We start from the raw sequence: 16,172 nt of genomic DNA, 5'->3' as shown, positions 1-16,172 counted from the left end.
CACATACTTTGGACTATGTAAATGCATTTGATCTGAATAATGCCAAACAGTATTCTCCATACACATATTCATTGGAGGTACTACTACAGTAACTCCTCCAGCATTTGCTACTATCAAGAACCAAGCTAACCCAAGCACATTGAACTGACATGTGTCCTTTCTAACACTGACTGTATGTGGTGGATGTAAAACTTAAAAAAAGTGGGCTTTGCATACACAAATATAGCACGAAGGAGAAAAAGATAAGCCACAGAATCAGTAACTCAACTGGTAGGAACAAAACCAGCTGTGAATAAAGCAGGATGGGAAGGTAAAATTTATACACGCAGAAACAGACATTTATAATTAACCAGGGAAAAGGAGAGCACTTATTTCATGATTAACTCAAACTGATTTAAGTCCTTCCAGCACAGAGAAAGAGCGGTTCTGTCTTGCATGCTCCCACAACTCCCCACACTATCCTGGCATTAGCATGAGAATAATGCTGGCAACACAATCATGTTTTGGTTACTGTTCAGTAGTGCTTGCACTTAGGCAAGGATTTGCCTGTTTCCCATGCCCTGCCAGCCAGCAGGTGCACAAGAAACCAGGAGGAAGCTCTGTCAGGTGTCCCAAACTGGCCAAAGGGACATTACTTACCACAGAACATAGGGACAGAGTGCAGGAGCTGGCCAGGAGGCATTGATAGCTGCTGGGGGACAAGTTGGGCAGCACCACACAGCACGCACTGAGCAACTGGATTGTGTCTATCTTGCTCTGTTGGGTTTTATTCCTATCAGTTATCAAACTGTTCTTATCTCAACACAGAGTTCTCTTCAAAAATCTAGAGGGAGATGTGGAGAGTGAGGAAGTGTCTGCATGATATTTAATTGCCAGCTGGTGTTAAAACATGAGAATTTACCACAAAAAGTCTCTGGTTCCAGGCCAAGAGACTAACAGCCAAACTATGTATTAATGTATGGGGAAAAAGTTGATAAATATGGTTTTAAGGAAATATTTCTCTTTAAAGTTCATCATTGTGTTGCACACTCACACTTCAGTGGAGGCACATCAATTAAGTAAGCCTTAGAACAAACTTCAAGCTCAAATGGAGGAGATATTGTTCATTGGAACCTATGTCCCAATAAACGGAATTCCATTCAGAAATTCCATTTTTCCTCAATAAACATTAAAAACCCCACCCAATCAACAAAAGAACCCCAAACAAATGAACAACCCACGCACCCAGCAAAACCCAAACCCAAAAAACCACCTCTGTTTCTACACAGTAGTTCTGCCAAAAATCTGAGACTCAACCTTGTATCACAGCCTGTGATAAAAGCAATCTAGGTTCTGTTTAGTCGCAGAGGACACAAGGACACACATACCATGACATGTTGCAGTTCTGCCTTCAAAACCACCAAAATTGCAAAGTTAGTTTCTTAATGTTTAAGCACAAAAGGGTGGGTATTTGACACACACAAATACAAAATTACTATTACAGGTACTGGGCAACAGCAAGTAGATTGGAGAAAAAAAAGCCCCCTGAAACTACAGGACTTTCACTTCACTTTATTCATTTCTCCTCATTTTTCATTTAACAAAACCCCAAATAGTAGGCAATGTAAGCAAAACAAAATCATATGATATGAGAATATTAATATAAAACTTCCACAGGTATATCTAATGCACCTTCTGACTTTTGTCCATTCATTTAGCTGTGAAGAGGTAGCAACATTCCAATAGTTAACTTCAAACTACATATGCACTAAATTCCCCCTCTCTAGTTTAGCTAGCCTCAGACCACTTTTTTTTTCTTTCCATCATGTGAAGATATATTTTGAACAGAGGTGATCTTCTAGACTTCTGCGTACTAGTTATGAGGAAGCATACTGACTTCCCTTGATAATTTAGTAATATTGTGCTGCGGCAAATATGGGACATGAGGCAGTGCTCTCCTACCTCAAAACTTTTCCAAAACTAGAACATGCAGCACTGTTTGGGTTGGAAAAAAAAATCAAAACCCAAAATAGATATAGACTTCAGTGAAAAGGAAAAGGTACCTTTCTACTCTCTCCTATGGACTACTGTAATTCCTTCTGAGTGGAGTCGACTCCCTGCATACTTTGTGTCAGAAGACTGCTAGGAATTGAAATTTTCCCAGAAGGAGGGGACCAGAGAGCAGCTGTGGCCAGTGTTAAAAGATACTGAGAAACAGGACAGTGACATGCTTCACATAGAACATACAAATCTTGGCCCTTCTCAGTAAAACAAGATTTGGGTAGGAGAAGATTTATGTAAATCCAAAGAAAACTAACAACTGCAAAATCATACTCATGCATTTCAGAGATATTAAACACATTGTTGCCCTGTTAGGCTCCTCAAAGAGACTTCTGTGGCTCTGTAAATCCCAGAAGCTGCAAGTCCTGAATAACAACCACATAGAATATACAGATTAGAAACAGCCTTTTTGCACTCCTGAACTGTTGTTATTGAGTGTTCAAGTAAGACTACTTGGTCTCATCACTCTACTTCTGCATGGAATAGCAGAAGCCATTTCCTAAATCTACACTAATCCTTAAAAATTCAAGAAGGTTTTTTTAAAAATAGACTGGGGGCAGTAGTGTTTCATACACACTCAGACCTAAGAAAATAACTACAACAGTAATTTTCCAGAACTACACTGCCCCAGTGAATGGTGAGCCCACACAAGCATAATACTCCGTTACAGTATAACAGACTCAGACTACCGACCTTCTATGCCCTCATCCTTCAAGTAGCTCAGAGACAGTTCTACTACAAAAGAAGGCAGATTTAACTCAAAGTGATTACTGCACTGCTAGTGACAATGACTTTAACTGAGCAAAACATCTTACTGGTGTTTTGGTTTGGTATGAAAGTAAATCAGTACTGTAATTATTCTGTTTTATCAGCAGAGTAATAAGACACAGCGAGCAGAGATGAACTGCAGTTATGATGTGTCTCAAATGTTACTTATGACTTGCTCTTGGTTAGAAGTCCAGATTGTGTGTCTCTCATATGTGAGTTTCCTCTACAGACAAAAGAACCGCAATTTCTTCCTCAAAAAGTGAAAGGTTTCAGAGGGACCAGTCATTCCTACAGAAGTGCTGAAAGCATTTTATTTTTCTTTAAGAACAGCAAGAACTATGCAAACTCTTATTTACGACTCGAAGATCTCTAGTTAGTTATAGTCTGTAAAATGCTTGTAAAATGGGTCGAGAGTCTCAGGATTTAGATTTGCATTCATTCTTCCTGACTAGGTAAATACTGGCCACTAATTCTCACAGAGTAAATATTCAGTTTAAGGAGAAAGCTTCCCACAATCAGAAAGGGTGAATTTATTACTTGCCTCCCAGGAATCCTAGATTCCACTGGAATCTATGGAGCCAAAAAACAAGGATATATGCTTATATCCTGTATATACCTTCATATCTTATACACTCAACATATGAACATACAAAATACATTTATACATGGACAGAGATACACACAAACAAAAAATCACTCAGATGCTGACTTTTCTTATATTCCATATCCCTCTGTAAAATAACCTCTGATCCTAGACAGCTTCTTCCAATGAAGGTCATTAGTGAGCAGAATTAAGGTTTCCCTATCTTAACTGCCACCCTATCCAAGGCATTCCTGAATTACAGTGGATGAATCCATAGCAACTTGGCTGATGTCTTCTTCTGACAAATGCACAGCTTTCCAGCAAAACAGCTCTCCCTACTCTTAAACTAGAGTTGGAAAACAAACAGCATATCCACAGGATATTTGCTGTGTGTCACAAGAAAAGCAAATTTTGAATTTGATACAAAATGGTGCACAGGCACATACCTGCTCACTCTACCACTTGAGGCTCCTGAGTGAGACACATGCTCTTTCCAGTCACAGAAAGCAGAAGTCAGGAAATTAGTCCAATGCACCACTTCCCTAGGGTATAACTTCCTGGGCTTTCTAAGCAAGCTTTATAGATTGAACAACTGTATTTTAGGGAGATAGAGGGAAAAGAATTTAGGAGGCAGGAATTTCAACTACATTGGCCCCAAAATCTACCTTTCCCAGCATCCCACCTCTAACACTGAAAAGCCAAATGAATTCCAAGGCAGCCATAAAGTACAGTATTTTCCAAGCAGCAGCTGCCTGTCTGAGGAACACATGGAGATAGAGCAAACACCTTGGAAGTGGGTTAGGTGTTTGTCCAAGGTCATCCAGTTGCTTGTTAACCTACACAGACCCACTGTAACTGGGTATTATGGATGCCACACACTTGCAGCTTCACCACCTATTGCATGAAGAGCACTACGTTCCGCTCAGTCTGAACTACAACTTGATCATGGCATTTGAGGCACATCAGTGAATGCAGGACAACCCTGCCTTCCCTCTCCAGCCACAAATATTTTCTGTACCATTTGGAATCCTGAAGATGACTGTCATGATTCTCCTCTGCTGACCCTTGTCCAGCCTGTAAATCGCACTCTGGATTCCTGTAGAGAAACTACTGCACAGATTTGGTGACCTTTGCTCCCCTCTCTATGCATTTCACAGCACTTCAAAACTCCACTGGTAACCCCCTCCACAGTACAACAATCAAGCCAGTGTAATTCTAAGCTGCTTTGTAACTTTTGCCTTGTCATTCACCCTTGCAATATCGCTGTCTGACCACACGGCTGCATAATATCTCTATAAGCCACTTCAACTCCAGGTGTGAACGTGTTCACTTCTCTCCCTCGCCTTTATCACCAGCTCTTTCAAGAGAAAACTCCAAGATAACTCAGAAGAAAGGCTTTCTTTTCCAGAAGCCACATTGACTCTTCCCCAGACACCACATTCCACCCCATGTCCAACAGCAGTTCTAGGTCTGTAAAATACCTGTTACTACTTCTCCTGGCATGGAGGCCACATTTTATGAACAGTTCCTGTATGCCCACTAGGCTCAAAAACACCACAAGGAAAGTGGATTGCGTGCTGCCACCTAACACTCATCTGATGCCAGAAATCTGAAGCAAAAAGATGGCACATCATGCTTGGCAGAAGCAACATTTCATTCACTAAACTTTTCTAAGAACTCCTGGATGAGGTCCTGTCACCCTCAACACCTGCCCCTCTTGCTAGCCTGTGCTGAAAATTCTCTGGCCAGCCCTTTCAGTGTCTTTTAGAAGCTCTGGCAATACCTGCCTATAGAAAGGAAGCATAATACTCCATTACATTTGCCCTTTTCTTACCTTTGAATTTTACTTTTCCCACTCATGCATGTGTTTTCACTCCTTGTAGGACTGAAGCAGAAAGCAAGAAAATGCCACAGCATTCAGGAGCAACACCCAATAACAGGAGGCAGAAGTGACAAGATTTGATTACTTACTTGAATACTGTCCGAATATTCTGAGATATCTTTTTTAAAAACGCACACATTGAAAAAAATAAATAGACAAACTATACCTCATCTTTTTAAAAGTATATGCAAGGACTGAACACAGGGAGAAGAGAGAAATTATCAAGGATACAGGTTTGTCTCAAAAGAGGTAAAAAGAATTGGTTTATTATTTACTGGAAGACTTGGAGTAAAGATTATTTCAAAATAAACTAATGATGTATGACATTGATGCACCCATTTTACCTTCCATTTTTAATAAATTTTTGTTCTTTTAAGTTCTTCAAAGATTAATCTGGTTATATTTTTCTCAGGCAACACATTTTGAGGAGCAAACCATTCCCTTACAGTGAACCTGCTACCTGAAGAGTACCTATCACCATCACAAGATGTGACTGTTCAGCCTTCTGAAGGTAATAGTCCTGGAAAGCTGATCTATAAACTTCAGTCACGAGACTCTATGAGAGAAGCAATTGAATACTCTCAACTAAATGCTTCTGTGAATACAGAGAAAATGGATATTACTGACTAGCAACTGCAATCAAAGTGGTATCTGCAACACAAGCAAAATACGCAGCAAACCAGTTTGCAAAATACTACACAGCAGGAATCATGCACACTGCTATTTAAATGGATTTGTTCACATTCTTCACAAAGGAATACCATTCCCCTGGTGAAGCTGAACTGTTAGGAGCCCTGCCATTAAAGTCTCACCTTCTCATATCTTCCCAATACCATTAAGTTTTTGAGGCAGAAAGCCAAGATGCCACAAAATTTGTAAAGCATTTAGAAATAAATGTCAATAATTTATGCTTACAAATATATTTGGGAATATATCTCTTAGTCCATCTTCCTCTTTTTCCTAATTTTTAAAACATTACTGTACAGGAAAGAAAGTGAAGGGACAATCCAAGTATGGTAACAGTTTATAGAGAGGATAAGAGTTTTATTCAGAACTGCTGTTACTTGCACTTTTTAGTATTTCAAAATTATACAACAAATACTAAAATGTCCATTCAAGGTCCATTTTCTCAATATCATACAATATAAAATGTTTTGCCACACCAGCATTGTCTGTAAGCTGCAACATGTGAGCACCACTTCCCACTGCAGAGTGTGTCTTGGTAAACTACAGTCTCACAGAAAACTGTGGCTAGGAAAAGTCCTACCTTCTCTTCCTGATGTGCTCTGTTCGCATTTTCCATCTGAAAGCTGTGCAAGGACTGGATTTTGTCAATCTGCTGTCGCTGCTTCTCTAGCTCCCCTTGGAATTCATTCTTTTTTTGTTCCACAGCACCCCTCTCCGCTGCCGCCCTGCGGACTTTGCCTTCCAGATCCATGACGCGACCCTGAGGAAGAGCAGATTAGCCAAAGCAATCAAAAAATGCTTCCCCCTTGTCAGAATCTTGTCCAATATATTCAAGGAATAGCAAATTTTACAGTGCTAACAATGCAGATATCACAAAAGTCCTGTGTCAGCCAGGGATACTAGTCATACACACAGACACACACTTCCGTAGTTTCACATAAATTAACAGGAGCGCATATTTTGTAAAGACTCTAAAATTTCTGTTAAAGATGAGAAAAATTAAAAGCTCAGTACTTGAGCATAAAAAAAACCCCAAAACATAAACATAAGAAAGATTAGAAACTACAGTCTTTCTGAAGTCAAGGTCAAACATTTTTTTAAATTTAGCCCATACAATTCTGACAGCTTTACACTTCTCAGCGTTGACCCCAAACTAACTCAGCGTGGAAACTCAGCTCTCAAACCAATCTGATTCCCTGAAAGGGCTAGAAAAGAGTAGAGGGAGGACAACACTGCCCAACTTTTACATGAACAATTCACATACAGCTATTTTACAAAGACAAATATGAGAAAAATCCATTCATTCTTAAACAGAAAATCATCATTCCTCTTGACTGCTTAAAGAACAGCTACAGTCAGAATAAAATTCAACACCATCACATTCTGTAAGAGACATAAGCTAAGGAATCAAGCCTCAAGTTTTCACATTCTTTCCTCCTCCCCCCGCCCCTCTTGTTTGTAAGTACCAATTTAGTTTTGCAGGACGTTGTTTCTAAACATTTTGGGTTGAAATTGTTCTTCACAGCAACTAGGAATACAAAAACATGCAGGGGGCTGGGGATATCAACAGAATGAACAAAGACCTGGTGATTCCAGGTGGACTAAAAATTAAATATAATAAAAACTGCACATGTTCCAAGACTCCAAGAAAATGTTCCAAATCTCCTTACACCACGTATGTAGCGTGTCATGTCCCACCTACCCTACCTCTCTGCCACAGAAATAAAGAAAAGAGAGAGGAGTCAGAGGAAAAAAAAAGGAAAATTACTCGCAGTTTAGCTGGAATAGCAAGGAAAAACACTCCTTCCATTTCAGTCATAACATCTGCAAAATCCTGCCAACAAACAAATGTGTCTAGAGAGAGCTTCAGAAGCTCCATCCATGCTGAGCTATGCTTTTATTCCATTCAGACTGTGTGACCATGCCAAATTGAAGTAATTTTCAGGCTAACTTTAGGAGAAATGTGTAAGATGGTACAGTGTACCTGTAGTAGTATCTGAGGACCTTGTGTCTCTAGGTTATGGAGATCAAAATGAATCTGTGGTATATTTTTCTCTCTATCAGCTGCTTCATAGCTGTGCAGCAACACTTCAGTAGTACTGACACAGTTACTACCCACTGGTAGCCACCATCCTGAGGCTACTGACTTAAGGGAAAGCAAGGGATGACCAGGGTCTCAGAAGTCATAAGACACACCCTTAACCACATGGCCAGACACAAGTGCCCTTGTTTGAATACTGCCAGTTCTGAGGTGAAAGAAACAGGAGTTCAACTCCTTCTGTTGACAGTACTCAGCGGTCCACTCAGTACTAAAATTTGGCTCAGTTACAAAGAGCATATAAATTCACTGGATAAACTGGGAAGGAGCTCTCATGAGCCACGTTTAATCAACATGTTGTTAGTTTTTAGGTCAGCTTGCTAAAAACAGTAACAAAAGAAAAGGAAAAAAAAAAAAAGAAAAAAAAAGAGAGGAAAAAAATAACTCTCCTGCAGAGATTGTCACAAATCAGAAATTTGACTCACATATCCTATATCAGAACAAATGGTCCAGAAAGGATTAAAACCTAAGCTCAACAGCCACAAAAAATACAGTTATCATCAGAAAAATATAGTTATCATCAGGCAAGGGAATTATTACATGTGACTTGTATGTTCTTCTTCAGAAAGATGACTAAGAAACACAAATTCAGATTTCGTTTCTGAACAAGTCACATTTCCTTGTGCAGTATGCATACAATACTATTGGTCATGTATAAAGACAAATCTAAGAATATCAGTGTGCTAGCTTTGACTGGGATAATTTTCTTCACAGTGACTGGTATAGGGCTCTGTTTTGGATTTGTGATGAATACAGGGTTGATATCATAAAGATGTTTTTGTTATTGCTGAGCAGAGCTTGCAAAAGCCAAGGTCTTTTCTGCTTTGCGTACTGCCATGATGGCAAGGAAGTTGAGGGTGCTTGGGAGAGGACAAAAGAGGATGGCATTTATCACATCTTTAATGTGAAACAGCACAAGACAGCTGAACGTTTTTTGAGAGCAGAAGTAACAAGTATCACACATGCAGGTGTGTTCAAGTTTTGGGTTCCTCTCATGTACAAATAGGCATTCGTCCCATTTCCCCACTACTGATAAGCAACGACTATAAAATTTGTGGAAGTTCCTACAACAAGCTGAAGTTCCTGGCTCGCCACATGAAGGAGAATCATCCTTCTCGTGAACTATGTTTACTACTTGCAGAAGTACAAAGTGACATGCAGATCAAAAGGAACATTACCTGCAGATCCATGCTGCGAGAACTTGCAACCCAGTAATTGAAACCCAAAACAATTATGCACGCCACGAGAGCAGCCACGAGGAGTGGTGGAGACTTCATCCCGCGACAGCTGTTTCCAAGTCCTACCATTTCAAGAAGAGAACAAATCTGAAGAATCACAGCAAGTACGGAAACTTGCAAATTAAAAAGGGCACATTGTACTGCATCCCAAACTACAGCTATTTTATACATACAATAATGTATAATACAGCCTATCAGCTGACTGCAAACAGTAATGCAACAGCTGTCAGCTGATAGGCTTAACACCCAGCAAGGAAGGTAAATGTACTAGTGTTGACCTGTCTAGATATTTGCATCTGAAAGACAAAGAAAGGTCATCTTAGCATATACACTATTAGCTTGTACATAAAGCCTCACGCGCTCTTGAGGGAGATGTCTTGAATGCTCCTAACAATATAATGCAAATCTGCAATAAACAGAACCAGCCATTTTTTTATCATACATCTACCCAAAAATCCATGCAGACAACACTGGGGGAGAGAATAGATTGCTTTTTACCTAATTTACTAAGAAAATTAATTTAGTCTTGCTGTTTGAAGAGTAATTCGCTTTGAAGAGTAACTTGCTTTCTAAAATTGGACTATTTCAACTTATTCCATCTGGCACTACTATTCTAACTTCTTATTCCTGAGCCTGTAAATAAATATGTAAATAAGACTGAACCAAATTATTTAAAGGAGAACCTAAAAATAACAATTATTATAAATATAAGCAGACACTCCACTGATTTCAATGTTACGTGGCATTAAGTGGTCTCCATTTTGATGCCCAGCTGCTTTCTCTGCTCCTAAAGAAAATAAATCATGAATTAGCAGTACCAGGGATACTACTGGTTGTTATTGAGATTTGTGTTATTTCTGTGAAACAGACCATCTTAAAAGATAGGCAGGGGCAAAGGGTAGCTGCAATTCTCTTTGAAATAAGCTACATCGATTTTATGGTGTGGTGATATCTGGTCTTAATAAGCCTAATGGCACCTAGCTTCATTAATCCTTAAACTCCAAGAAATCTTGGCTGCAGTTTGTAGAAGATTGCTTCCTTGTAAACTGAGATTAACTTTTTTCTTTCTGCACTCCAGCAGTCAAAAGACAGAAAAAATAAGCACAGAAGATGAGGCAGTCAGCAAATATATATGCATCATAAGACACTAGTTAAATCCAAAATGTATACATTTACTAGTAATATATTGTACAAGCTCTCAAGGTACATATTTTTAAGAGAAGCAACCTCTTCCCTACTATTGCAACACACAAGTGGCAATGTTTTAAAAATTAATAAATGGTAGCAACTCTCAAAGGATTTACATGTGAACATACACTGTAAGCACAGGGGAAGAATGTGATGCCAGCATTTCGCAGGTCCCAGAAATGCAAATTCTATTGTACATCCAGCACTTAAGTCCTTCAACAGCTCACCTATACCTCAGTGTCCACATGCATTCTCTGCAAAATTCCCTCTCTGCAGTCAAGATAGATTATAACTTCTCATTTCTCAGCAGACAGTGCATAATACTGTCAGATTCACAAAGGTTTCAAATCTGTGTGTTCATTTGAAAAGGTTCCTAATTTGAATTTGAGGGTGGAACATACAGAGCATATAAGAGTAAAATGCAGCTTCCTGAAAATGTTGCCTCTTCATAAACACCCATGCACACCACAAAACAATCCAATGAAGTCTAACACCTGAGACTTGAGTTTCTTGCCTAAAGGAAAACTCAGCTAAGGCACAAAGGGACACATGCAGCACAGCTCCAGAGGACACCCACAGGGCCACATACAGATAAGCAAGGTCAACACTAAGAAGCAAAGGCAAGGAAAGGAACCATATTGTTTGGATTTTTTTTTCTTGTAATGCAAAAAATTAACATGCAGTAGATTAAAACACACTTGAATTGCAGAAACACATACATCTTGCACAGACTATTATCCTACTGTGTCATCCTAAAAGAAGCACCTGAGAAGTACAGAGCCACCATGTCTTACACATGACCCCTGAAAACCAAGAACCCCCAATCTCCAGAGCAGCAAAAATGAGAGCACAAAGGGCACGATGGAGTTAGCACTGCCATCTCAGCAAAGAACAAGAGAATCTATTTACTTTTGCATACCAGAATACAATACTGTATTTCAAAAAAGGTCTGTCAGAACCCATTATGAAGTCATCTGTATCTTGTTTGCTGTAATAGTAGGTTCACTTGACAGATGGAAAAACTACAAAGAGCACTGCCAAGATGCAGTGATTCATTCTAAGTGTGACTTGAATAAAATAACTGGTATTTTCCTCATAGCTGTCAGAAATAGAGAAAACAGTTCACATTATCAGCAGTAACAGCTTGCACTGTAGTTATCTACTAGATAAATATATGGGACTAGCTGTTTAGCTCAAAAATTTTCAGAGGTAAAGCAACCATATTGTTCAAGGAAAGAATGATGAGTTCTCCATGCAGCTTAAAGCACAGGCACAAAACCATGCTAAAAAATGCCAATACACCTAAATAGTAGACAAATCCGGCAGCATCAGCACCTTTTCTGCTGTTTTCACCTGTTAAAAACAAAGAGGCAAATAAGTGCTGGTTTCACTAAAGCATGTTTGACTTCAGTACATTGCTCTTTCTAGAAAAGAGCAGTGTTGTTTATCCATAAATCATTTATATTAATTAGGAATATATTTTTATACTGAACAGAAGGAAAAGCAAAACAAAGAAGAAAGGCATGAAAGACACAGAAGGCTCTTCTGTTCACACACTGCAGACCCAAAACTTTACCTCAGCTGCAATATCAATATTCCCTCTCTAGTTAGTTTAAAAAATAAAAATTGTTTAACTTTCTGCCATGGGTACACATACTCACATAGTTTGGAAGAGAGATAAGCAAATCAGCTCAATAAGCACATCTACATGAAAACCTGTTTGCACATGCTGTTTTCCGGGAAACATCTGCTCTGGCACAGTTATTTGAGTTGGATTTCAAATAAGTTCCTGATCTTATGGGTAAGAAAGTAATTTTACTGAAGATGAAATCCAACAATGTCCATGGCAGATGTAAAAATAAGCATATTCGTAAAATTCCTGACTTCTGAACAGAAGATTCCATTCTTCTGTTTTTCCAATCTAGTGGTGCTTCATTGAGGAGATGTTTTAGACTGAGATATTCAAGAAAATTAACACAAAGCATACTTTTACTTCCCACAGTAAGTAATTCTTTCTTTTTACAGTACTCAGCTGAAGTAGGATATCTGGTATCCAGCAATCTTTTACTACAGATAAGCGGCAACGTTGCCAACCAAGCCCCAAGACCAATACACTAAAGACAAAACAAAATGGTGCATTTCAGAGTCCCAGAAGGAAAGCCAAGTCTCTCTACTCACCAGGGTTGAGCTCTGTGTACTTCCTTAAGACCCACCAAGCAGAAACAACCAGAAAAGGTGAAAAATTCAATAGACACACAGCAGACAGTGTAGGAAAAATGTTCCCTTACCCCCCACCAGCACACCTGCCTACCAACCACCTCCTCCACCATCCAGCCACTGCGTGGTACAAAGCCAGTATAAGCCAGAGCAGCATCTAAGGACAGACCACAGGCAAAGCATCCACCAAAAATTGAAGGCACAGCTTCTTGGAGGTCTGAGTACTTGCAACTCTGAGTAAGGACAAAGCCTTACTGAAGCCCCTGCAAAAACCAGACACAAGAGACAAAAAAAGAGAAAAAAAGAAGAAGTCCCAACAAGGACCTAAGGGCTAATGCACAGCATAGAGGTCACACAATCCCATCCCAACCAGACTGGACCAGAACGGGGAAACTTCTTCCATACCAAGGGAGCCCCTCAGACAGTGGTGCTTTCCTCACCTATTGCAAACTCTTTTCCAACCTCCCAGTGAGCTTCTGGAAGAAATCACTGTGGTTTTTTCCACTATTATCATGAAATTCCTATGTCTCAATGCCTGAATTAAAGCACAGTGTATTAACCAAACAAATTAAACAAAACTTCTTCAATTGACAATTTAGTTAGGTATACCCAGATACAACTAAATCAGACTAAAAGGTATTAGAACTTGAATTTTGTTTTAAAAATAATTAAATGAAACTGGAAAAAAAAGTAATTCTTAAAACAGTGAATCAGAGAGCAAACATTTGTGTGCCCGGTTTTCCAAAAATAAAGGTGACCATTTTTTTGAGTGGGCGGAAATGGAGTGCAGAAAAAAGTGAGTCAAAACCTTTCAGTTTTCATCTTATAAATGGTTAATACACAGTAGTGATTATCTTTGAAAGATAAATCCAGCTTGTTCTTACTCACAGCAGGATCTTACTTACAAGTACCACTATTCACAGCCCCATGGTGAGAACCAGCTATAGCCAGCAGCAACCTTTACGCTTTCAAAGTTGCACAGACACCCTGTACACAGGGCTCAAGGAACTGTACACAGTCACAAAACAGAGCATACAGATTTCTTATCATCGTCCACAGCAACACTGTCTGAGAGGTTCTTCCTTTCAAATCTGCAAGTTAAAAAAAAATCAAACAAATATTTTTCCATTGGAGATTTAAAGTTTGGGCACTGAACTCAAGCCGGCTGACCACAAACTTCCTATATGCCTTTCACAGGGATTTACAAATTGCAGGAAAAAAAGAAAAGAAAAAACACCCTGAGACATTCAGCAACAGCCGCTACTCAAACGTCTATGCTTTGGATGAATGTCACAGAGTCACTGTTCACCAAAATTATCAAGATACACTCTTTACAAGAAGGGAACGGCATTTCCACCACAACACATTCAGCAACTCCACTCTCATCCTGCTCAGGAATAACCATTTATTTGATAGTCAATTCAGGTGTCAGGTCTTCCTTTTCTAAAGCATTCTAAAATAGAAGCAACAGATTAGAAAACTATGAAAACCCTAAAAATACACTATCTGTCCAAGGATAGGGTCATTGTTACCACTTGTTCACTAATCATATTTCAGCTCAAGAAGTCTCTCCTCTTTCAAATGACTGCTTTACAAGAAGCTAACAGCCAAATACCCTCAATGCCCTTTATCTGATTAAAGAGAATTCCCAAACAGGTATGTGGCAAAACAGAAGCTAGAGGTTTAAAGTAGGTATCTATCCCAATGACAGAAGTTGGCTAACTGAAAATAACTTGATAAAATGTTCTAGAATACCTGGACATGTTGGCCAGGTGAAGTTTTTGATAGCAGTATTACCACTGAAAATAATGTGTATGAAAACAAAATTAAACAAGCAAACTTATATACCTGAACTATCTCAAGAGTTAGTCAGACCACTCACTTATTTTTATGTATATATTTTGTTGCTGGTATATTTCCCATACAACATGAACCAGCTTTTTAACATCACAATTAACAGGACACCCACCTATCTTAAATGGAGATTATGAAACAGAGTTACAGTAAGTTTAGATTTTTGATTAAAAACTCAGTAAATTGCTACCACTTCCCCACCACTACAAAACTACACATATGGTTTAACTGCAAAACATGGAGACCTCCCACTAAGAGTGAAAAAAAAATTCCACTATATAAATAGTTCTTCAAAAGCAAAGTGCTGTCAAGACATAAGATGAAAGGTCATTCAAAAAAAAGTCAATTCAAGACCAAGATTTTCTAAAAACATGATCAACTCCTATCTTCATGCTGACAAGGGAATCCTATGAAGTAAAACAACTCAAACTTCCTGCGTGTAGGCGATAAACACAGCGCCCACTGTGTACCCAATATCCGAACTAAAATTTCTGAAGAGGTAGGGGTAACACTTTTCCAAGCAGAGGCGGGAAGGCCTCTGGAGGCGCGAACTTTTCCAAGTCCCTGAGCAGCGGTAAGGCCTCCGCAGCCCTGCCCGCGGGGAGGGAAAGCAGGGCTAGCTCGGAAGGAAGAGGAGGATGGTCAGCAATCTCAGGTCACCAGCCCGGCTGCCACAAACCAGGGGAGGCCACCTAGTCCGACCCTTCCCGGGCAAGGTGGCCGGGAGGAGGTATCTCACATCTGCGTTGATTTCGAATATTATTATTTCTACCTCCGCTGCGAATATTCAGAGATGTTTCCGGCTCAAGACCCTTCAGAGGGAAGGCTGGCTGAAGAAACAAGGAAACGCTATCAGTGTCCGGCAAGTTAAGCCGGCCCGGTACCTCTGTGAGCACTGCCGGCGGCGAACGGCGAGTGCCCGCGGCACGGAGCCCGCGCGGGGCCGCCCCTCACCGCCCCCACGGCCGCCCGCCGCACACGCCCCGCGCCGGGGCCGCCGCTCGTCCCCCACCACCGCCGCCGGCCGAGCCGAGCCGAGCCGAGCCGAGCCCAGCGGGGCACAGCCGCGGCCCGGCGCCTCGCACCCCGCACCCCGCCCGGCGGCCTCACCTCACTGTGCCGCCAGCTGCGACCCCGCCAAGCAGAACACCAAAAGCCACTCCGTCGCCTCTCGTTACCCCCGCCGCCCGCGGCAAAGAAGAGCGGCGGCAGGAGGCCGGCAGGGCGGGGCGCAGGGCCGATCCCGCCCCTCGCCATCCAGCCCCCTCGCCGTCCCGCTGGCGTCTCCGGCCGAGAAGTGCCCTGAGCTGACTGTCTGCACCGGCCTGTGCCACCCTGCGCCCTCCGCCCGAGCGCTCGTTCCTTCACCAGCGCTTCTGGTGAGTTACAGATTTCCTGTTTTGACCACAGGAGCTTCAGTTCTGGAAAGCGGCACCTAGGCGAAGCTGAGTGTCCCAAATCAGAGGTGGAGCGGCAGAAAACTCAGGAAGGCTGTTTCAATACCTATTTTTGACAGCCATATGGATGATGCCAGTATTTTCTTCATTTTAAAAGAAGAAAAGTTATTCAGTCTGTTTATTACATGGTTGCCATTAACTCAGCTGGAGTTTCCACCAT

General features: G+C 40.7%; 1 protein-coding gene across 2 annotated transcripts in view; it reads right to left on the bottom strand.

The window, feature by feature from the left end:
* The window catches only part of GOLM1 (golgi membrane protein 1), a 35,433-nt gene extending 19,666 nt beyond the window's left edge, over positions 1-15,767 (bottom strand). The window contains exons 1-3 of one of the 2 annotated variants that reach the window (XM_054281871.1): positions 15,666-15,767; positions 9,237-9,358; positions 6,541-6,720 (exon numbers count right to left, since the gene is read on the bottom strand). In XM_054281871.1, coding sequence (XP_054137846.1) covers positions 6,541-6,720; positions 9,237-9,335 — 279 coding nt within the window. In that variant the 5' untranslated portion in view covers positions 9,336-9,358; positions 15,666-15,767. Of the gene's footprint in view, positions 1-6,540; positions 6,721-9,236; positions 9,408-15,665 lie in introns of those variants that run through there. The other variant, XM_054281862.1, reaches the window with a different exon arrangement.
* Positions 15,768-16,172: the final 405 nt, after the last annotated feature.

This window comes from Melozone crissalis, unplaced genomic scaffold (assembly GCF_028551555.1).
Source record: "Melozone crissalis strain CALT ecotype California unplaced genomic scaffold, PUWL_Pcris_2 ptg000005l_1, whole genome shotgun sequence".
In the NCBI taxonomy this organism is placed as follows: domain Eukaryota; kingdom Metazoa; phylum Chordata; class Aves; order Passeriformes; family Passerellidae; genus Melozone; species Melozone crissalis.
Note: the sequence above shows the minus strand (reverse complement) of the source record. Positions and strands in the feature narration are given on the sequence as shown.